The sequence below is a fragment of the Dromaius novaehollandiae genome, chromosome 25 (assembly GCF_036370855.1).
Source record: "Dromaius novaehollandiae isolate bDroNov1 chromosome 25, bDroNov1.hap1, whole genome shotgun sequence".
NCBI classification, from domain to species: Eukaryota; Metazoa; Chordata; class Aves; order Casuariiformes; family Dromaiidae; genus Dromaius; species Dromaius novaehollandiae.
The window spans coordinates 5,915,513-5,938,730 of record NC_088122.1 but is presented as its reverse complement, the minus strand read 5'-3'; the positions used below and the strand labels follow the sequence as shown (position 1 = coordinate 5,938,730).

At 50.6% G+C, this 23,218-nt stretch overlaps 1 protein-coding gene across 3 annotated transcripts in view; it reads right to left on the bottom strand.

The window, feature by feature from the left end:
- ADAMTS10 (ADAM metallopeptidase with thrombospondin type 1 motif 10) overlaps positions 1-23,218 on the bottom strand; it is a 79,709-nt gene that overhangs the window by 16,357 nt on the left and 40,134 nt on the right. For all 3 annotated transcript variants that reach the window (XM_026110859.2, XM_026110858.2, XM_026110860.2), the window contains exons 4-15: positions 20,498-20,657; positions 17,972-18,189; positions 16,624-16,707; positions 16,094-16,239; positions 12,926-12,969; positions 11,507-11,612; positions 10,580-10,726; positions 8,583-8,724; positions 4,796-4,903; positions 1,656-1,801; positions 1,107-1,170; positions 232-334 (exon numbers count right to left, since the gene is read on the bottom strand). In XM_026110859.2, the coding sequence (XP_025966644.1) occupies positions 232-334; positions 1,107-1,170; positions 1,656-1,801; positions 4,796-4,903; positions 8,583-8,724; positions 10,580-10,726; positions 11,507-11,612; positions 12,926-12,969; positions 16,094-16,239; positions 16,624-16,707; positions 17,972-18,189; positions 20,498-20,657 (1,468 nt within the window). The remainder of the gene's footprint in view (positions 1-231; positions 335-1,106; positions 1,171-1,655; positions 1,802-4,795; positions 4,904-8,582; positions 8,725-10,579; positions 10,727-11,506; positions 11,613-12,925; positions 12,970-16,093; positions 16,240-16,623; positions 16,708-17,971; positions 18,190-20,497; positions 20,658-23,218) is intronic.

Below are 23,218 nucleotides of genomic sequence, written 5' to 3'. Positions count from 1 at the left end.
AGCGTGGCACAGGGACTCGGGTGCTGCAGTACAGAGTGGCCAGTCTGCAAGGCCTGAGATGGTGACTAAGAGCTCGCCAGAGCGTGTAGACATAAGGCTGGTAAGAACCACGAGAGCGGCCCCTGCACAGTGGGGGCAACCAAAGCCCTAAGACTGCTCCAGCTCTGCCTGCTTGAGTACTTGAAGCCAAGAGATGCTCTGAGGAGCACCAAACCATCCTGCATCACTCACCTCCCCGGTATGTCTTCCAGGTGTAGTACTTCCCTCGGAAGGGGACATTATCGAATTCGGCACACTGCAGCTCTCGGAAGTCCTGGGAACCAGGAGGGCAGTCCTGCAGGGACAGAGCGAGGAGGTCAGTGAGCAGCAGAGAGTCTGGCTTATCTGCTAAGAGGGCAGCAGTTGCTACAGGGCTCTCAACTGCGACCAAAACCAGCCCTTCAAGGACATGGACTTCATCTCTGACAGCTGGAGCATTCTTGCAAAGCTTAACACTATTTGAAGACCAACGGCAGGAGCCACTGGGGCCCAGTCGGTCTGTCTACAGATGCAACGCTTGTTCTTGCAAGCAATTGTGTAAGCAAGGAACATGAAAAGCCAGGCACGAAGCCCAGGGGAAGCAAGAGGAAGGCATCTATTTTCTTCACTACCAGCCTGCGGACATTAACAATATCATTTTCTAGGGCCAAAGCTTAGTTGTTCTCCACGCTCTGAGCATAGCTTCACTGAAGTGTAGTTGTAGGCTCCCCATGAGGCCTAACCCGCAGCCTTGGGAAGTGGGTGCTAGAGCAGCATTTGCAGTGAGCCTCCCTCACCTGACCGGGCCTGTCCTCGCGGCATGCAAGATGCAGTCGCTGTTGTGGCAGTGCTGGAAGCCTCTGATCTCTCCTTGTTATCTTTGTGGGCCCCTTCTTGATGTTGAAGCCCCGCAGGTACATACCACCCACCCGCTCTCCAACCCAGCTCGCAGCCAGTGCAAGCGTGTGCAGTCCTGCTCGGCTCCCCTCACTGCGGGATTGCTCCCGGCACAGCGTGACTTGCCTGCACCCAGCCCCCAGCACTGTCCTGGGAGCCCCATGCAACACCCTGCAGCTGGTGGTACTTACATCGGTGTTACAGGATCGGTAGCGCTTCCGCTCTCCCAGGCAGTACTTCCCTCCGATCGTGGGCCTGTTTAATCGGGAACGAGATGGAAGAAACAGCTCAGGGCTCTGAACCACACTTGTTGCTGGCAGCTGCCCCAAACCCACAGGAACACAGTGACTTTTCCCAGCCCTGCTCTGCTGCAAGGACAGATCCTGCCTGGAGGGGCTTAGTTCACAAGTGCAGCCTCATAGGAGACCTCATGCACTCGACTACAAACTGCGTATGGTGGGACCGTCCAAGAGGCTTTGGGTCTGTCCATGTTCACTGCAGCGCCTGCACCAAATGTAACGGTGCCAAGTTGGCTTTGAAAAAAGCACATGGGGAGACTTGTGATGTGAATGCAGAAGCTGAGACCCAGTGAACTCAGCTCTCCCCAGATCCCTCCAGGGAGTGACCGCAGTGTTGCTGAAGCAGCTGTCTGACACCTTCACCACCGATCTGAACAGCGATGCCACGCAGCCAGGACAGGACAGTGCCACAACGAGGTGGCTGTGTGCACATACACCTACCGCGGGCTGTCGCAGTGGCGAATGGATGACGATACACCTCCTCCGCATGTCCTGCTGCACTCTCCCCATGACGACCAGGCTCCCCAGGCACCGTCCACACCCTCCGGTCGGGTGCCAAAAGGCACACATTCCCTCTTGTAGCACCACTGGGGAAAGACAGAGCTTCAAAGACCCTGAGTACATGATCTCCTGCTCTCAGGGAGCTCCCTGGCCTGGGTCAGACATGGGAAAAAGTTCAGGACTGGGAGCTGACTTGATCCTGTCAGGATCCACCAGGTAGTGAGCGGTTGCTGGGTCACTACCTGACCCAGGTGGAGGTGGTTGTGGCCACCAGAGACCAGGCTGAGCTGCTGAGCAGCTCCATGTTTCCCCAGGGACTGAAGATGGAGGTGCATGGCTGGGCTCTGGCTGCGAAGTCTAAAATCTAAGCTGCACTAGCCTTGGAGCAAAGTTCCCCATCGTGGAGGGCATTCACCTGCTCCCCTGGTATCCCCTCTTCTGAATCACAGTCATCACCATTTGTACATGCTGCGCACTCAGGGTTACCAGGGAGGCTCATGCAAATGTGTCTATGAAATATTTCCTTGGGACCTGAAAAGTGTCCTGCACCCCCTGGAGTCACAAACGTTGCAAGGAGCAGGACACTGCCAGACCCTCTGCAGTTCCTCTGGGCACAGTGCCAGACATCGTGCCCTGGGGGTTCAGATAATCCCAGGAAGGAAGGAACCACTGTGTGCTCCTTTCAGGAGCTGATCACCCACCCCGGAGCTGCTGGCATGGCTTCTCCTGGCTCCTTTTGAGCCAGGCTTTCTGTGGACAGCACAGCTGGCAGGGGAAGATGTACCACGAACCTCCAAGATACTTAGCTAACAACCACCTTGTGTACCAGGAGGTTTCAAAAGGTGGGATCCCACGCAGGGAAGAATGGCCCTTCTGGTGTCCCAGCTTCCAGCAGCTCCAGACCCAATGGACTGACACTGCTGCTTCTGCAGGCAGGACCCGGGAGTCTGCCCAGCATCTGCAACCCCCCGCCACACACGTGGGGCTCCTAAGAGCATCCAGAATCAGAGCTGCCATTGCGCTCTGGCTGCCAGGAGTTGCAGGAGCCAGAGCAGACCCAGGATTGCTCCCCTGCAGACAGCGTGAACATGCGCGTCAGCTGCCTCATCAGATATGACTCAAGGGCACGTGAGGAGGCAGAGGATGAGTAACCAAAGGCCATCCACACAGTCACTGTGCCGACTGTGTAACAAGCCTGTGTAACAAGCGCTTGATAATGGAAAAAAAAAAAAAACAGAAAGAAAGAGAGAAAAGAAAAACAAGACAAAACACACACTTGGCAGGGAAGGAACCAGCAAGACCATGAACCTGCTGTCTGAGCAGCTGGGCTGGCGTGGGGCACCCCAAGGACAAGAGAAACTACCCCCAGAGCTGGCTCTTGAAGTCAGCCACTGTGGCTTGTTGGAGTAACACAGGTGAAGCCATAATGGCGTCAGGGGAACAGCCGAAAAAGAAAAAAAAAAACAGGAGAATTTGGGAGAGAAAAATGACCAGAGGGTCTGGGATGTGGTCAACAGCCTCCAACCAAGAGAGCTCAGCTCAGTCTTCTCTCTCCCTGCTCGCTGCTCTCCAGGTCGCATGGCAGAGCACAGAAACTCATCCTATCTCTCCTCTAATCTTGCATAGCTCAAATAGTTTCTATGACCTAACCCCTCCCACTGCTTTCCCCAGCTGAAAAGGGGAAAGCCAGGGCAGACCTCAAAGAGCAGCTCTAGCAAACTGCTGAAGTCTGAGGACTCACCTGGCAGCTGAGCGCAGAGAGCATATATCCTACAGACCACCAACCACGAACTCTAGCTGGTGAAGATCCAGAAACTTAATACAAAGGTGCATGTTCTTTCACCCAAGGATATCAATCAAGGATATCAAACCCCTTCTGAGGCCTTAATTAATGCCAAAGGATATATTGAGGCACAGAAAAGTAACTGGGGATTCAAAATGAGGTAACATCTTAACTAGGAATAGCTCTAATGAGCCTTGGGGGCTGTGACTACTGTCACTTCACTTTTCTTTTGATATTTGAAGACTCCTAGTTCAAAGGACAACTAGTAAGTGGGAGGAAAACAGACATTTAAAAGTGGGAACAGCCAGGAGGAAAGATCACCAGTAGAAAAAATCCCACTGTATATGGCGATTCCCAAGCAGCAGGGAAGTTCAGTCCCAGGAGCTGTTTAATCCTTTTCAGTCTAACTTCCAGCAGAGCTAAGATGACTGCAAAAAATAATGCATTTGTCAAAGCCACCCTCTTTCCTGCACATGAGCTTTCCCAGCTTCTTAAGGATTTGAATTTACTCTTGAACCTCTTGGGAATTATTTTTCCTCTAGTGGAAAAACACATGTCCATTTTATGCTGAATGTCCCAGCCCTGATTCTCCACTGTCCCGATTATTATTCACAGCTTGCAAAGGGAGTATGAGTCACTTGGTTTTAAGTGTTTCACACTTGCTTTGTGTTGGTGCAAATAGCTGTAGAAGGTGTGGCAAACGCAGAGATGTGAGCAACTGTCAAGTCAAAATTCACTTTCAAAATGAGTCATGGTCATGAAAAATCCTACCTTCCTGTTTCAGGTGAGCATGAAAAATTAATGTTTTGTAACACCTAACTTTTCTAGGCAGTTTTTCATAAGTAGATCTGAAAGTATGTTACAAAAACATTTTCCCTCCTGGGGAAACTGGCAAAACACAGTTTCTGGGGAAACCAGCAAAACGTCAAACCCGTTTTCTCAGGACACCGAAAGGACTTCAGCAGACCTAAGGACAAAATGCTTGTCTAGTGCATTAGCCATTGCTTGGCATTGTATTACTAGACCTCCTAAGTGAGACCAAGAAGCTCACTGGAGCAGGGACTATAATTCAATACAACGTGGGGCCCTTGGGCTCCTTAGTGAGTCCCAGCCTCCCTCTCTGAGCTGGTCCCAGCTCCTCCCAGCACCGAGATCCAGGAGGCAGGGAGGAGGATGGGGTGGCTAGTGCTCTTAAATCTACTCCACCCTCCCCAGCATGAACAATAATCTTGGTTATCACTGGAAGAGGGATTCAGCCCCCATTGTCAACACATTATGGTTCCCTGGGCTTCCTTACCCCCTTTTCAATGGTATTGGTTTGGCATATGGTCCCCTCAGCAGCAGGGATGCTGTTGGTTATGCAGCGGTTGCTTTTACTCAGACACCATAACTCACTGCAGACTTCCTGCAAAGAGAGAGATGTTGGGGGAGAGAGGGGGAGGGAAGAAAAAAGAGACAAAGAAAAGGAGCCAAGATTAGGATTCACTCATGCTAGGGGCTGCTAGGACTGGGGTAGCAGCACACTGGTGTGCTTGAAAAGCACCAGCTGGGTTGAAACACTATAACAGAAGTGTTATCAGCGTAGGGGAAAAAAAAAAAAAAAGGAGAAGAAATCTTGCAAGGTGTTCCCAGCAGCAATCACCCCAAGGCCATGACAGAGCACCCACTCTCCAGACTTAGCCCAAGCATGTTTCCTGGGGACAGGGTTTTCCGAGATTTCCAAGTGTCAACAAGCAAAGGTGCCAGAATTGGCTCCCCAGCTACCCCATGCATCTAAACTTAGTGTTTGCGTCACACACAGCTCATCTCCTCGGACATCCCAGTAAGTCCCAAGTTAATCCTGCTGTGCTCTGCTCCGACCCTTCTTCCCAGGGTTACAGGCTGAGGAATGTTTCCTTTTTTGGGTCTTAGCTGTGGAGGCTGAACACAAGGGCCAGTCCCCAATGCCTACCATTAACATGTCTATGCCACTTGAGTCCAGATCCGTCTGGTCTCTGAGAAAAGCTGGCACTCCCTTGGAGTATAAATATGGCATAAATGGTTAATGTCAGATTTGCCATCTCCTATTACAGGAACACACTGCAGGTCATGGTTAGGCTAGCTTGTGTTTCGGTAACCTTCTGCCAGCATAACAGTCCTGAAGGGCACAGTCCTGCTGGTAGTTATAGAGCTGCTTTTAGTATAATCTAAATAATGCCAAAAACTGAACTAGCCCTTAAGCAGCTCCAGAGGTGGGCACTTTTGCCCTCTGCCTGTACTGGCTCCTGGGTGCAGTTTGACCCAGTGAACGAAACCGGACTGTGGACTCCAGCCTTTCCAGGAAGCTGTCTGAGCTGCAGACCCTGAGCTCCAATCCATCCCAATCTCTCACAGCTCCTGCAAACAAAAGTGTCCCTCAGCTGTTTCATCTCCTCTACCAGTCAATTTAAAGCCCACCCAAAAGTTAGCTCCATGACAGAGACTCTGCAAATTCATCACAGCTGCTAAATCAGAAAGCCCTGACCCTTGGAACCTGCTCTGCTACTGCATCAGCCAGTCCAGATCTCAACACCTGCAAACTGCAAAGCAACAGCTAAAAAGCAGAGCTGTTTCTTGCCAGGTCATCATCACGCTCCTCTAGTTACTGAAACGAGCTTATGAAAAACTTCCTGTTTCTCAGAAAATGACTTGCCATGACTTAAATTATATTTGAAAGTATTAAAAAGAAACAGGTTCGTATTGTCAGTGGAGGAAACTGAGACGCAAGATGGGAGTCCAAATAGCCACAGCCACTTCTAACACACCTCCAGCACGCCAGGGCCATCAATGTGCTGGTGGTGCACGCTGATGCCGTGACACGGCCTGAAGGACCTGGCATGCTCGAGTGCCGACACCGGCCAAGGCAGCAACCTCCTGGCTTCCGGCCTGCCCCTAAGGCAGCAGGACCTGACAACACACAGCTCCCACGGGCCGCCTGCCTTCAGTCAGGTAACAGCCTGTTCATCATTCCTTCCAGACTTGTTTTAGCCTTTCAGTAAGGAATTCCTCAGCCCCGCCAACGGCCGTGCTCTAAACAGTAACCGATACCCAGGCAAGACGAACTGACTCAACGACTGGGAATCCTCTCTGCAGGTACCAAGAGGGGCGAAAACACGAGCTCAGGACCTGCGTGCTCCCCTCCGCTCCTGGACTGCAACAGCAGCGTGCCACTGGCTGACTCCGCTTCAGGGAAATGCTGCAGAGTTGGCACCAAGCGCCTCTGCTCTGCAACTGGCCTCCTCCAAGATGCAAAGGCATTTAGGTTCCCAACTCCTTCTCCAAAGCCCAGCTAAAACTGGTTTTAACCAGTGAAAGCATAAAGTCTCTCCCAACTTAAAAAAGGCACCTATCCCTCCATTCTGCTCTTATAGAGCCAATTTGACTATTGGTAAGCATGAGCTGGTGTTTACCAGAAAAAGGACTTCCCAGCTTCAACCTGTTACATCTGTTCATTCTGCCTTCATCATATCTGTTCATAATCTGCTCTGTGTTGGCATGGAAATGGAAGAGACCAGAAAAGAAAAGGAAGTTCCCATGTTTGTGCCATTGCCCTGGAGTTTGTTTATATGGGCAGAGGATGAATGGATGGATGTGCACATTCACAGAAGTTTACATGCACAAAACACGAGCCCTTATGCCCTTCGTGGCTCTCCCAAACTACACGCAAGACAGGCTGGGCTAGAAGGGTCATCACAAGGACATCTTGTACTCCTGTGATCCTTGTATGTATGTGGGAAGTGTCTGCCTAAGTTAAAAATTAGCTGGGAAACAGGCATGTAAACGTGGAAAGTTTCCATTCCACTGCCTCTGGTTCAGATTAGGAGAGACACTAACCGCAAGGTCGGTAGTATATGACATCAGATAACACAACCACTTCATTCTGACTCAGATCTTTCCTGCTGCTGCTGCTGTTCTAGGCACAACGTGAGACTGCATCTGCCCTAATCCCAGCCGGCTCTGGGGCACTTTTCAAAGTGGGGCCTAGTATCTGGGGCCCTGGGTCCATGTCATAAGACAGCACTGGACCTGGGAGAGCCAAGCTTTCCTGTTTGATCACCGATGAGCTCGTGAGACCAAGAGGAGGAAAAAAAAAATCTCATTTTCTATTTCTTAGCCAAACTAACTAGATGAAGATGCACGGTGATAAACTGATTAATATCAGATCACTTCAATGCCACTGGTGGGCTTGGATTTACATGGCTGCAACAGAAACCAAAACCTGACCTGATGCGTTTCCTTCTTCCACAGCTTTCCAGGGCTTGGACTAGGGTGGATATACACACACGTGTGTCTGTCAGACAACACAGATGCCAGTGTATCTCATTGCTGGATTTTCTGCTTTCTCTTGGGAAAGTAGATGCTTTACGTAGTTAGCCCTCAAGTGCACACACTTCCCACTCACTGTTTTGCTCCTATAGTTGGCAACGTTCAGTATGTTAAACACACCAAAAGGTCGGGCTGAGGTCCAGGAAGACTCTTTTCTCCTGAAACAGCCTTTCCTTTCAGTGGTTTCCAGGATTCAAGTATCAGGGGATGTCAGCACGTGACGGTAGGGGCACCTTAGGTGGGCAGCCTCAGCCAAGACACATCCACAATACATCTGCCTGCCTCACCTGGGAAGACTTCTCACTGAGAAGGTTCTCTTTCTAATTTTATGCGTGCAGTGATTTGTACAATAACTTCTAGTAAGGATTATGAAAAATATTCTGTGAACTAACCTCTACTGACACAGGAGTCTCTATGAGGGGACTGCAGCTTGGCTTTCAGCTACAACCCTTGTTGTCCAGCAGCAGCTAAAGTATCAGGTGAGGCAAGAGAACTCTTCCCATCGGACTAATGTGACAGAAACTGAGCTGAGGTCAGCCTTTGCAGATATGAGATGACCTCCTCTGTCCTCACACAGGGAAGCAAGGCAAAGCTCACAGGGAATGCGCAAGTGCCCTTCTTTTCAAGCAGGACAGCAAAGCAATGTGGGCAGCAGAGGAATGGCCCCACGGCCCTTTGCCCTGTACAGCCCCAGTACTCCACCCCCTTGAAACCGATAGTAAAGCAGGAAGGCTCTCTACCCCGTATTTACACTGGCGAGATTTAACTCCGTACTGGAAGCGGCACTGCTCATCTGCATCGTAGGCCTGTCCTGGAGCCACTGTTGGGTAGACAAAGTCTTGCTTGGGAGGAGCATTGTTCAGGCATAATCCCATCCCGGAGCTGGAGCAGGGAGCAAGAGATGAGAATCAGAGCTGGGAAAGGTTTGTAGGGAAATGTGATGGTTGAGAAACAGCAGCAAGCAAACTGGTCTCAGCCTGGGGCTAAGCTCTCACAAGGTGGGCTGCTTTTGGAGATAATTCTATCAGCCTCTTTGGTAAGTATATTTCTAGGCATAATCAGTGCTGAGAAAATGCTCTAAATTCTTTCAATCTATGTCCTCAGAGCTTTAATGTCCTCAGGGATGGATCCTGGGAAACACTTTAAGCACATGCTCATTCCTAGGTAATTCTAGAAGTTTTAATCTGAAGGTTTTGCAGGCTGTTGCCAATCCCTGGCTCTCCTTACAGGGTCCCAGGTCCAGCAGACAGTGCGTGGCAGCACGCAGGCAGGCCTGAACCCAGGACCCCTGCACTGCTAGCACAGGCCACGAGTAGGTGGGGCGGCTGCCCGCACACCATACGGCCGCAGAGTTATGATTGAGAGCGGCCGGAGGTGCTGAGTGTGGAGGGCCCCCCGCTCTCCACGCACTGTCCTTCTGCCTGCCAGACCTTTGTAGGAACATCCAAATTTTGGAAGAAATACATCTTTCCCTCCCCTTTCCTCGCTGCTATAAGTTCTCCTTAAATTAATGCCCCTGTCACCGCTCCCCTGGCCCCATGTCCCAAGGTCTTGCACACATCACAGCACTGGCATGGAGGAAGCTCTTAGGCCCATGTTCTCATGTGGGGGTGGTGAGAACAAATTACAGAGCAGACTGACATAAACTCGCCATCCTCCGCCAGCCCAGCTGAGACCTCTCAGGGTTACCTGAGGACAAGAGAGCCTCTGCTGCTGCATTTTTCCGGCGTTGTACATGGAATGTGCTTTGCTGTGTTGTGAGTCCAGGGGTCAAAGGCCGAGAGGGACAGATTTTGCTGTGGCCAAACATGAGCTGCTAGATCTGGAATTTCACGATAAGCCACGTTGTTCCAACCAAACTTTCTGAGGTGGAGGGATATTCCAGAGCCCATCAGAAACGTTTGCTTTCACGTTACAACAGCAGTGTCTCAGTTTTGATCCTTGTCAGTTAAGTTCTGCTACTCAGACCTTCCTGAGACTGCTCCTGCCATAATGACCTTACACACTTGCTTTTTTCCAATTCTTATCCAAGATCTATCCAGTCTTTCTGTTAGGTAGTGCTGTGTCCTACCAAAAGCCTCACTAAAATTGATCCTGACTGCTTGTTTTTTCAATAGAAACCTTGCGGACTGCTTGAACTCTGGACAAGGAGCTCTCTTGGGCTGCAGAGGTGTGACCCAGGTAAGGTGACGATGTCAAAACTCTGGGGCTTAGAACCCTAAATCTGTTCTCCCAAATCCTAAATATATATTTGGAAAAAAAACTCTCCTAAGTTGCTTTTTCACACCTGAAAACTCTCCTCCTCAGAATGTGGGGAAGCTGCCTACACCATGCAGATCCAGAGTCTTGTCTCCAGATCCTCCTTCCCTACCATATCAACCCTTCCCTGTGATTCCTGGCAAAACTTCAGAAATGTCCAAATGCCTTCAGAAGCTATTTATTTATTTGTGAAGTTTCTGGAAGAGATGAACCTAAATAAAGGTCTCATAGCTGCAGGGTAGGTAGAGTAAGTATCTTTAGGCAGACAAGCAAACCACAGGAAAGTCTAGAGGGAGGAAGGAAAGCATATGCCTGGTCGGGACAGGATGAAGTGCTGGGAGGCAAGACAGAAGGTGCATGGGCTGTGCTTTGGGGCTTTTCTTTGGCTTTACCCACTTCTCAGAAGTGACTGTGAGAGGTTGGAGATGTGTACTGTTTGTGAGATAGAAGGAAGGGCAAGGCGAGAAGGATTCCTTACTCGAGGAAGCTGGTGATATAATCCCTGCTGCATGTGGACCATACAAATGGGTTAGTCTTCATGGTGATGTGAGCAGCCATGAGCTTGGCTGTTTCTTGCCCACGGGAGCCACAGCTGTTGCCGACCCCATCATGATTCATGCCAAACCTAGAAAACATTACCATGGTAATAGAAACATGGTCAACTGCTGCATTTTTGACCTACCTTTTGCACTGGCGTGGATGAGCTGAAAAGCCAGAAAACAGGATCCTGGTGACTGGACAGCCTCCCAGAGAAAGCCTAGCAAACTAGAAGGAGGTGCAAATCTGATGGAGGGGACTAGTGCATTCACAGAGAAGTAGAAACTACTGCAGACTGGGTGCAGTCTGGATGAAAGGAAGAGGCCTGGCAAGGAGTCCAGTCAGGGCACATCTCTAAATTATGACACCTAAGGGCCTGACGTGCAAGGACACTGTGTGCTGACATAAGGAGAACATCAGATCTAGGCACCTCAGAAGGACGGACCCCATCGGGACAAACAAGTCTTCCTGAGCTCCTGAGAACTGATCCTCACTAAGTCTGCAGAGGCAGACCCAAGTGTCTCTGGGGAAAAAGTCCCTTCTGGTGGTGCTGAGTACTGGGTAGTACTAGGGGCAGGACAAAGGGCAGGGTGGTCCAACAGTATGTCAACATGTCAACACCCAGCATGTCAGAAAGGGACTTTCGAGCCATGTGGGTGTGATCTGGCATGGTAAAGATCTGGGTTCTTAAGGGATGTTGCTGTGGGCTGACTTGGCTGGATGGACCACAGATGAAATTTCTAAATCTCTTGAGCAGGAGGATTCATCTGTAAGAAGAATTTTATAGCTACTGCTAGCACAAACAAACCTAGAGGAGCCCGTCCCTTGTGGTGGCCACCCACGGGAACTCTTCAGGTATAGTACTCACGTGTGGCCAATCTCATGGGCAATGGTGAAGGCCGTAGCCAGGCCAATGTCCTCGTTGATGCTGCAGCTTCGTTCTCGTTCGCACATCCCGCCCACTGGGGCCAGGCCTAGGGAAGCCAGATAGAGCTGTCACATAGGGCCAGCACAGAGCATCTGTAGGGGACACGGGTTGCATTTGGGGACTAAACAATGTGCTTCACGCTTCACCAGCACTGAGCACAGCCTGCTGTTAACGACATCTTTCTTCCCACTGGCTGCACTGGGCTTTGGGATGGACCTTGGGGTTTATGGGCAGTGGGCACATGATCTCTCAATACTGCAAATCAACTGACTTTGCAACATGACAAGCCTGGAAATGCTAAGGACAGGTCAAAATCAAACAAATTTCACATCCAAACTCCAGACTGTGTATGCAGGTGTGGGGTAGGCCTTGTAACCACACTGGCACTGCTTGAGGGGCAGCCAGGGGTCTGTTTTGGCTGGGACTTGGGATCGGCTAATGCAAGGGCTTGGGCGTCTAAAACTTGCCAGAGCAGCCTGGTAACTAAACAATCCGGGATCCAACCTGACTGCATTTGGTCCTGGCTGACATGCAGCCACCACAGTCTGGAATCCAACCCGACTCCATCTGGAGGGTTGAAGAACACAGAAATACCCTTGGATCATGGCAGCTGGTTCCCCAGACCCTCTGCACATATAGTGTCCCACTAACACAGATGTGGGCTGGCTGTGCTCTGCTCCACAGTGTCAGGGAAGCGAACAGTCTCCATTAAAAGAAGGAATCCATCTGCTACGACCCATCCAGCCTCAGCCTCCCTCCCAGGCACCTCATCTGCAGCCTCATCAGGTCAGAGATCCACCAACTTCTTCTTTTTAACTGAAGTGATTCACAGCAATAATCCCTTCCTGACTGCTTAGTCTAGACCAGGGCAAGACAAATTGGGAGCTACAGCCAGAGAGAGCTGCAGGGTCTGTCTGTGTCTAGCAGTTTAAATAAAGAACTCCCTTTACAGTCATCACAAAAAAGTCTTATTTCTCTCCACTAAGCCAGGAATACTCCACTAGGCTATGGACCAGCCTTAAATGCGAATGGTTCTTAATCATCACGCTGGATCTGACCCAGGGATATAACAGCGAAGTGTTCCAAAGTCCATCCGTCCTCTGGATTGCTGCTTTTAGTGTTTACAGAAGTAAGGAGGCTATACAGTCTAGCGGGCTGGAAACTCAGGGCCTGTTTCTGGCTCTGCTGCTGGTGTTCTCGGTAGCATTAGGCAAGCCGCTTCCCCTCAGTCTGCTCGTTAGGAAATGAGGATGGTGCAACCCTTCTTTGCCAAGCTCCTGAAGATGTGCTGGTGAGACGTGCTACCTAAGAGACAGCTTTTGTCATTGCAACAGATTCTTGGAGCAAAATTCTACTTACCTAGGGTGCCACATGGTTTATTCTTGTAGATGCAAATATCGTATCTGCAAGTGAAGAGAGGCAGGAGGCAGTATTAGGAACAATGCTTACAATTTTGGTGACTCCAAAACCTTTCACAAATTCATCTCAACGTTACCGACATGACCATATACAAAACACTTCAAACAGCATACATGCTTCATGTGACATTTCTGGAATGAAAAGTAAAGGCCTCTAAAAGGTAAGATAAGTTTCTGACACATGTTTTAGGACATTCACTTTCCCCAGGTTGAGATTCACTGCGGATTTTTGACAACTATTCCTGCATATTAGGTCCTTAACCACAAACCAATGCTGGAAGGGATCAGAGGTTTGATTTTGATGAAATGCAGTAAGTCAGCAGGGGAAGGGACAATGCTATTCCAGCCTTGAAGCCATTCGGTAGACAGTCCTGTTCTGCTCACTAGAGTCAGGCTCACTCCCATGAGCCATCCACTGCTCTACTGGGAGATGTTGGGACTAGGGGATCTGCCCCAGCAACTCAGTGTTGATGAGGACAGGGCCAGGCTCTGTGCAAGCGCACAGCACCATGAACCTGAGGCCCAAACCACTGCTAGGCCCACGTTACAGGTAGGGGAGCACAGGGAGACACAGGCATAGAGGCTGGCTAAAGACATCTGTAAATTCAGGTCCATTGCAGCAAATTATATCTACCAAAAAAGTAATTTGGAAAAAAATTTAAAAAAAAGGAAACAAACCATTTTGGTTTGAAAGTATGTTTCATGTCCAAATTCACTCTGGTTGTATTAAAATGCTAAATTGATTTTCTACAATTTTTTTTTTCAGTTTCTTCACTGAGAATTTTCCAAACAAATTCAATATAAGTTGATTCAAAATGGCATTTCCCCCCCTTCCTTGCCTCAACTTTCAACCTCTGCATCCCCCCCTTCCTTGCCTCAACTTTCAACCTCTGCATCAAGGAACCAATCATTTGCACATCTATAGCTGTGTACAAGTTGAAGCTTAATGACGACAACAAAGCAAATCTCATCCAAACTGAAACGCAGCACCATGCCACGGGATGCAGCAGCAGCTCCAGAACAGTGCTGGAGACTGGTTTGGGCCAGAGAGTGAATATTGTATTTTAACTGTGGAGATGATAATAGCCATGTGCCCTCCCTGCCTCCATTTACTTATCTTCTCCAGGTCCTGCCCAGTTCATAGCCCGTACCAAACATTTGGGTCTTGCAACCGAGGTGGGAACCCCCGGCTGAAAGGGGCAAGGTTAATACTTGAATCCACATGGCATCTGCAGGAGGGGGGGTCAGTTGTAAGTGGGCCTGGGGCATCTCAGAGCTGTTGCGGGTGCTGAAGCTGGGCTGCAAAGTGCGCTTTCAACCTGTGCGGGAACGGGGCTCAGCCCCAAGGATGCCGGCTGTTGCGGACGCCAGCAAGGCCACCTGCGCTGCGAGTCGCCCCGTCTGATGCTGCTCGTCCCGTTGGCCCCACAGGTGCAAAACCAGAGAGCAAACAAGCTGATAGCACACGATGGGTTAAGTGTAAAATGTTCCTGGTAATGGCTCCTGTCCCTTTGGCCTCTCCTGCTCGCTGGAAGTGTCCAAACCTCTCACCCCCGACAGGAAACCGAGCGAGTGAAAAACATTTGTTGCTTTGTTTCGAGCGGATTCCGTTAAACCCTTCTGAGGTTCTGATTTGACACGTCTCCGCAAGAGAAAAAAGCCCACAGCTCAGCAAGATGTTATCAGGAGACGGGGAATTTATTAGAGACAGGGCCGGATACACTTGGCCTGTCCAAGGGCTGGCGCGGGACTTGGCCTCAGCAAGGCAGGACCAGCGAGTCGCTTAGGGTTAGTTCAAACATCTGGTGGGAGGCCGAAGAATTCGGAGTCAGCGTCCGTGTCCCACACGTGCGGAGCAAGGGGAGGAAAAGCAGACGCTGCAATCCTGGAAGGGTGAAGCCGGGGCCGAGAGGGCCTTTTGCTCGCTCCTCCTCCAGCACTGTAAAAATTTCACAAGCTCCCTGACATGAGCCAGGCTGCGTGCGGCTCCTGCGGCTGCAGGGAACTGGAGCGGGAGCGCAGCGCGCGGGGAAGCCAAAGAAATCGGCTCCCGCTTGGAGGCTCCCCTCTCTCTCGCTTTCATTTTATGACTTTCTTCCATCCCTCCAGAGGAAAAAAAAGGCACAGACAAAGCTTGCTTTTGCCACTGACGACTTCTTGTGCCTCTTTGCCCCTGCCGAAGCTGTGTTTGTGCAGGTGCCAGAGGGCCCGTGCTGATCGGAGAGAGGCAGGGTGCAGCTGGGGCAGCACCTCCCAGAGCTGCCTTTCAGCACCTTCTGTCCTTCCAGCCACCCCTTCCGCATCCTCCATCCTTTCAGCTATCCCTTCCGTATCCCCTATCCTTCCAGCCATCCCTTTGATCCTTCCACTGTCCCAGCTGTCCCTTTTGTATTCCCTGTCCTTCTGACCATCCTTCTGTTCTTCCAGCTGTTCCCTTCTGCTCTCTGTCATTCCAGGCTCAAGCATCCATCTATTCTCATAAGGGTTATTTGTCCTACGTGCCAAGGTTCAGGCCCCTTCACCCAACTCTGCATGTCTAATTCATCATCTAGTTTCAGCTACTGACCTAGACTGTTATTACGGGAATGGAGAGAGGTACAGGGTACAGTTCTCCTCGTCCTAAGGGAGATGGGATGAAGCAATTTCCACCAGCTACCCAAAGAGAGAGCTCAGCCCTACACGTAGGCACCTAAGAGGAGGCGAGCCAAATCCCATGCTGGCTCAAGGCACTATGTCACTGTCATGATGCACGGATCACACTTCTACCCTCTTCCCCATCTTTCACAGAGGGGGCAGACATGGCTCTGCCTTTCAGCAGGACACAAATAGCTGCAGCTGCAAATAAGCTCCTTGTCAGTCTTGAGAGCCCAGCAAAGATGGAGGGAGGACACCAGAGGACAATCACTATTTGAACTGCAATGATCTGCATCACTGCAAGGTAACTGGCATATGGCCAGCCTGAGTGACAGCTGCTGCCAGGCCAGTTCACGAGGGAGCGCATGGGAAAGTGCAGGTAAGCCGTGGATGTACTGTTGGGGTAGAGGTGGCGGTGTAGCTGTAGTGAGGACACCCCCTGGGAGGACAATGCTGAACCAGGGTTCAGCCTTACCTAGTGATCAGTACAGCAGTGTCATGGTTGGCTATGCCGTTCTCGGGGATAGCGTTCCCATTGCCATTCCTGTTCACGATGGATTTCTGCCACTTGCAGAAACTGTCCAGGGATTTCCCAGCATGATGGTTAATCTCCAGGGTGGGCTGGAATGGAAGCAATATAACAACATGTTCCCAAAGAAGCTCTGATATGAAGGCACTGTCCCTTCCCAGACTAGCCGGGCACTGACACATTCAGATGCCCCTCACATTGCATGGAGGCAGTGGGAAGCAAGACTTTGGGAGGACTAAAGCTACTTAAAATTCCCTAGAGCCACCCTATCATAGATCTCTTAGAAACACTCCTCATACTCCCAGAGGTCCTGAAACTACCGTGACCAGCCCCCTTTGAGAATGTGTGGTATGCCCAGCAGATTGCAATGGCCTGCACTGGAGGGACCTCCCCAGGTCACATCCAGGAGGAGCACACAGTTCCACAAAGGAAGGGCAGCACTGTGATGGAAGCTGGCTTGGCAAAGCCCGCCTTACCTGATCCTCGGTGAGAAGAATCAGTCGGGTCACTAGGATATTGACAATATTGCCCAGACTCGAGTCCTGGAAAAGTTTGGCAACCTGACCTCCAAGAAACAAGAAAAGACGAGTCTTAAAAATGAGCTCGCTGGCTGGGTGATGGTGCAATCGGCCGGTGAGCAGGCACGTGTCAGGCAGCCCGCCAGATGGAAACAGGCCTGCTTCATCAGTGTGGGTTGTGGGGTCGGAACACAAGCTGGTCAGGAAGCAGAAATGGGTATAGGACTCCACACCGGACTGCAGAACCTCCTAAACATTGTTCAAACCTTGGTGTCTCCTTCTGGAGTGATTCTAGTAGTGAAGCCCAAACGCTGCAGCACCTGCTCCTTGCCTGGAGCTCTGGTGAGGAAGCCCTGTGGTTCTGGCATTACACAGCCAAGGGGACAAAGCTTTCCTGACTGCCTATCAGCAGGGAATGACACAATGTCTCTCAGAAATCTACTGCCACAGGATGGGCATTTTACATCAGATGAAATGGTTAAAACCTGTATTGTTTTAAAAAGCTGGCATCTGCTTTAGAAATGCAAACAGAGCAAGCCATGAAAAGAGATCCTGCAGAGGACAGGACAAAGAACCATCACAGAGGGGCTTTCATAGGTTTGATGGACAACTTCCAAGCCTGTCTCACCTCACAGGAGGATTTAGCACGGCCAGCTCAGGCTGTTAAATGCATCTAGCCTGGTATCCTGCCTCCAGCAATGACCCAAACCTGATGCTGCAGAGGAGGTTCCTCTGCAGTAACTCGGAGAACTAGGCAGCACTGCAGGGAAGAATGGGGGATATTCCTTCCCATCCCTCCAGCTGATCAGCTCCAGTGTGTGAGAGCTCACTGCCCTTGTGTTTTCCCATGTGCTTCTCAGTTTGGCTGGCCCTATTTGCAATGCTAATTTGAGATGAGAGATGCTGTTCAAAGAAAGGGCTTTGTTCTCCCAGTCCAGATCTGGCCTGCAGCATGGTCAGATGCGCAGAGTTTAACTTTCCTAAATAGGTGCCCCCTCCTACACATGAGAGAGTCCCTGTGGGCTCCGCAGAATATGACTGCTCCTAAACAGCGGCAGCATGTCAGGTTGTTGCCCCAGACAACTTGCTCTAGGGACAGGGAGAAGCCATGGCAATCCTGGAACAGATATGACTTCCCCACTGTGTCCCTTCCATCTCACTTTTCTTGCAGGAAAAGCACGTAGCAGCCTATGCCAAACTCTGACATCTAGGGTTAAGAATAGGATTTATTCCTGTTTCCTCTCTGCTGCTAGGCGTGTGAGCCCTGAGGTCCCCCAAAGGTTTGTGATATGGTTATAACACTTACAATATTCATGATGGCCAGGATGTACTGCTCTATGTCCCGTCGCCCATGGTACCCCACCATCATTTTGTCGGCTACCACCAGGGTCTCCACGTAGCGCTCAGTGCTGACAGATCTCTTCAGGGGCAGCTGGCCTCGCTGGCTGTGGTTGCCTGATGGCTTCAGAGGGGAGGGCTTCAGCGTTCGCAGCCACCAGTGTCTTCCCTTCCAGGGCTTCTCATCTGGGGATGAAAAGAGATTTTTGTGTTGCCCTCCAGCAGCATTTCAGCAGTACATGGAGGTGAGAGGTTGACAATATTAGCTTGGTTTCAGCACAGAGAAGGAAAGGCTATTGCAAGTCTCTATGCACCACACACGGACCTAGCAAATGTGCCCACTGTCATGGGCCTGCTCTTAGTGCCAGCTTCACTCAGTTAAAACCTCCTTGGTCCTGTCACGCCCCCCACCCCCATCCCAGTCCTTGAGCTTCCCCCACATGGCTCTACCCCCTCCCAGAGCCAACCTGCCATCCCAGCTGCCCCACAGCTCCCCTGCTTGTCCAGCTCCCAGCGCCATCTCCCATGGTGAGACCTCTGCTCTCCAAACTCCTGCCCATCCCTATCCAGCCTGGCCTCTTCCCTAGACACTTGAGCACGGAGGAGCACATCCATCCTGCTGCCTCAGCCTGGAGCCACCTTCACTGTGCGTTTGCTTCTGTGCTACAAAGCCTTGCCCTCGTCTCTGTCACAGGGAATAGCTGCGTAGGTTTAGAAACTACACAGACATAATCTGAAAATAAAGCCATTGCAGATCATTTCCTCTTTCCTTTTCCTGCCAGGACCTGAATTTAGGACTTGGCTTTTCCTCCGCAGTAATGGCTGCAGCCTCCAAAGCAGCAGCAGCGGGTTTGTAGGACTTTGCTCCAGGCTTCATGTGCTACCGACCCGACTGTAGAGATGCATCCAGTGGGGCCATCAGCTCGGGCATCAAAGCCTCCATCCCGACTTGTAATCCTGCAGAGACTGCCTGGAGACTACCCCAGGGAAGGAGAGCTGTCTGGGGAGTCACAACCGCTGATACTGTCCTGTTGAGAGAGCAGCTTGAATCTTTCTCCTCTGCTCTGATGCAGGGATCATCAGATACCTAGTGAGGGCGATGGGCTGAATATAGATGTCCCTGCAGCCTACCTGCTAGATTTGGCACTGGCCCCTCGGGCTGATCAGAGGGAGCTCAGTGTTGGGTGCTCAGAGGCCAGGCTGCCTTGGGCAGGTCAGGACAGGTTAAGACTGTGGGGCGATGGGAGGGGGTGTCTTTGCTGAGGCCAGTTGCGCTGTGGTTGTTCTGAACTGTATTTGGCCTGTGGCTCCTACTCCATGGTCTTTGCTTTCCAAGAAACAATTGGGAACAGGCTAACTTTCGTCTGGAAGCCGGGGAATGTGGCAGAGAGTCAGCAGAAGGGGAGTCTGCTGGCAGCCTCATGTAACGTGACTTTGGGAGCTGTGATGGGAGGAGCAGGGCCAGGGAAATGCAGGTTGTGTCCTGATGCACGGGCAGGCTCTGAGAGACACTGGTCCCCTCACACCATGTGGGCCGTGCCCTGATGTTTCCAGAGGCTCTGTCCCTTCTGGCAGTGAGTCCTCATCTGGTCAAGTGTCACCACAGGGACAACGGATTAATATCCTGAAGTGACACACAAACCTGCTGGGAGCAACAGGGAGCAGCCTTCCTTCTGCATCCTCTGACTCTAATCCATAAAAGGCCAGCTGGCCCCTCTGCGGGAACAGCATCTCCCTTCATCTTTCTTTAGAGAACCAAGAGGAGCCTCTGAAGAGAGGAAACAGTGTCCTGCATATGCGCAACATTTTGGGTGGATGGAGAAACTTCATATATTCCCGAAGGCCAGGGATCTCCCCCGTGCTCTGGGACACGGACTGACTGCTAGCAAGGAGGAGAAGAGCACAGGCTTATGTGGGAAAAGAACAAGGGCAGACCTGTTTGAATCCTTTAGGAAGTCAGAGGTGTAGAGGTGAGGGTAGATGCACAGTCATCACCCTGTATAAATGTCTCCCATTTAGCCCACTATGACTAACTGGATCCCACAGCCCATCCTATGAGACATCCTTCCACTTGGGTCTCTTGCAGCAGCAGAAGTATGCTCAATGTGGATAGAAGTTTGGAGACTGAAACCCAAACACAACGCTCTGTTGAGCATATGTGAACCACAGTTTCTCAGTATCTTGTAAACTGGCCAAATCTGGGAGGATTTTCTTAAGAACAATGAGACGCATTTTTTTTCTCTTCTATTCCACCCTCTACTGAAAAATCTAAAGGCCCTGCTGTGAAGCAGAGTACAAGAGATTCCCACAGACCAGGCTACCATAAATGCTTAATGTGCGTAAAAGGAAATACATAAATAAAACTTTCTTAAGTGCAGGAGAAAAATTTGGTTTCTTGCCATAGAGGGCAGCGTGGAGCTCCAAAGGCTGGTCTATAGGGACTTTCCCACCCTGCACTGGGATGGATTGAGGTTGTGTTGGTAGGTGCAGATACCTAGCACGCCGCAGGCTGCATCCATGTGTGGGTACTGGAGAGATGATCGCTTGTACACGACGTGGGGGCTGCCCTTGCCCTCATTCCCTGTGCTGACGTTGGCTCCTGGGCTCAGCGGTTCAATGAAATATTCTTCCTCATCTGCGACTATCACCCCATGCTGTGAAAGGAAAGAGGTGGAAGGGGGAAAAAAAGGAAGGGAGAGAAATGGGTGACATAGTGGTGGCTTCCCATAACGGACTGTCTGATGATTAACCGCTGAACTTCTGGGGACCGACAAATACTTTCTGAGAACATGCAGAAATCCTTCATCTATGCACAAACACTGCATCACATGAACCCATGGACCAGACCAAACTGAGCCAGCTGCTCTTGGGGCAGCTGTGTTCATTGAAGTCCTTTGAAAATCACAGTCTCTCCTTGCAAAATTATGAGTTTTTTTCCTATTCCACACACACATCAATCTAACTGAGTTGTCTTTGAGATCTTAAATATCATGCCTTCAAACATCAGCACTACCCAACAGTGAGGTCTACTTCCTATGCTCTTCAGCCTCACCAAAGAACATTTAAAGGACCTCAGGACCATTACCACCAGCTGGGAAACTGAGGCACAGAGATGCAGAGCAGTACAGATATTCAGAGGCTTCTGAGAATCACACTGAATCTTCAAATTCTGAAGTCTGATTTGCAATGAAGCAGCCAACAGGGGCCAAAATCTTTCACTATAGCCTGAAGCCAGTGTTGTGCCCAATAGGCAACATTGCCCCTTTTTACGTTTCTGATCCATTAGCAGTCGATTTAGCTAGTAAGCTTTTTTGTTTTCCCTAGTTTTATTCTTTGACTGAACAAATCTCAGCTCTGGGCCTAGAACTGGCAACCTAAAAAGCTTCTTCCAACTCAACGGTACATAAGCAGAAGCTCCATTGCTCTAACAACTCTCTTATTGTATTTGGTCTCACGTAACTCCAAGAAACAGGGGCGTGCTACTGCCTGAACTTCATCAATGAGCAACCAGGGCACAGAAACATGCCTGACATCTCTCAGGCAGACCAGGAAGTGTCCCAGATTCAAGACCCATGTTGCCAGCCTGTCCTTCCACTCTCCGTGCTCACGCGTAGTTCTGGGTGTAAAGACATCTAGGTCCTGTCATGAGCTCTGCCATCGCTTATCCTTTGGATATCATAACACTTCACCAGTTCCCCTCTATGCAATAGGGATAGGAGCCCCGATCTGTCAGGTAGGGGCTGGGGGGAAGCAGGTCTCTGTAAGGCATCTCGAGGTCCTTGCAAGGAAAGGCCCAACTATGTAACAGTATTATTGCCAGGCAAGTGGGGGAGACCCTTCTTTGGGTGGAGGCTGCCTCTGCAATAGGTCTCTCCGTCTCTCCCTTCACCGCTGTGAAAGCTGAATCAGGGCAGTGTGTGCACAGCGAAGTCCCCATCTCCACAGAGTGCCGGGGGATTTCCTTCTGCACCAAGCTCTGTTGCTCTTGGCTCTGCTCCACCTTTTCAAACACAAGTGAGGTACTGTGAGGTTAGCCTGGCGAGGACTTCGACGGAAAGCCGAGTGTCGGCCGGTGAAGCCAGCTGGCTGCCGGCTTTGTGGGACGGGGAGAAGGAGGTCACCGCCGGCTTAGGGCAGAGTAACAGGAGAGGAGAGCATGTCCTGCCTGAAAACCATGTACTGCAAGAGAAAAACTATTCTTAACTGCCCAAAAACTTATACGTGGAGTCCCTGAACAGCACGTTAGAAGCAGGAGACTCCACCATCTGCCCAACAACCTTTGGTAGTGAAGACCTGCCATCGCAGGAGTCTAAAAACTCCCTCATCACTTACCCCAAAGACCTGAGCATAGAGGTCTGGGTCATGGACATGACACATGCCTGTTGAAAGGGGGCGGCAAGAAGCCCTTGGAGACATCTCTGTGGTTTGTGGGGGAGCTAAACTGGATATCCTGTCTATGATTCACTCAGGTCATCTGCAGAGCAAGGATGGCTTATCCTATTAGCTTATAACCACACTTAGGAAAGCATGGCCACATACTGCAACTCAGCTCTTCTACCTCCTCTTAAACACACACAAACAGCTTGATATTAGCATCAGCAGCAGGGCCATCTGCCTAGCTCTGAGCATTTAATGTTCCGATGATTTCAGGAGGGCAATTCAGATGAAAGCAACATTTCAGCACGGACAAACAGGGTTGTAAACCTGGCCTTCAAACTATCATTTTATGAGCTCTGACTCAAGAGGGAAAAGAGTGACATTTTTTTCCCAAAGTTGTTTTCCCCTAATTGCAAATTTTCTGATGGTAGAACACCAGTCTTTGGAATCTCATACAGCCGGTGGGCTGAAACCTGGCTTTGTTTAATACAGGATTTTCAGTTCCCTGTAAGGCCGAGGCAGAGCTCCTAGGGCTGCTTCCTGCAGGCTCCAGCTGCTTTGTGTTCAGCCCTGCTGGCGGCCTTGCCTTGCTGGCAGCTCACGGCTCTGCGTGTTTTGGAACATGGACCATTTTGCCCTTTGCTTCCGACAACTTAAGCCTCAGCGACTTTTATCCTGTTCGAACTGAAGTGTAGCACCGTGTGGCTTGTGCGGGGAAGCCCTCTGCCACAGGGAGATGTGTGCGTTGACGTACACTGTCTGCCCATCCGCACTCAGATTTGGATGCCTGCATGCTGGGGTGGCTGTGCAGGAGCACGTGGAGGGCACAGCAAGCGTG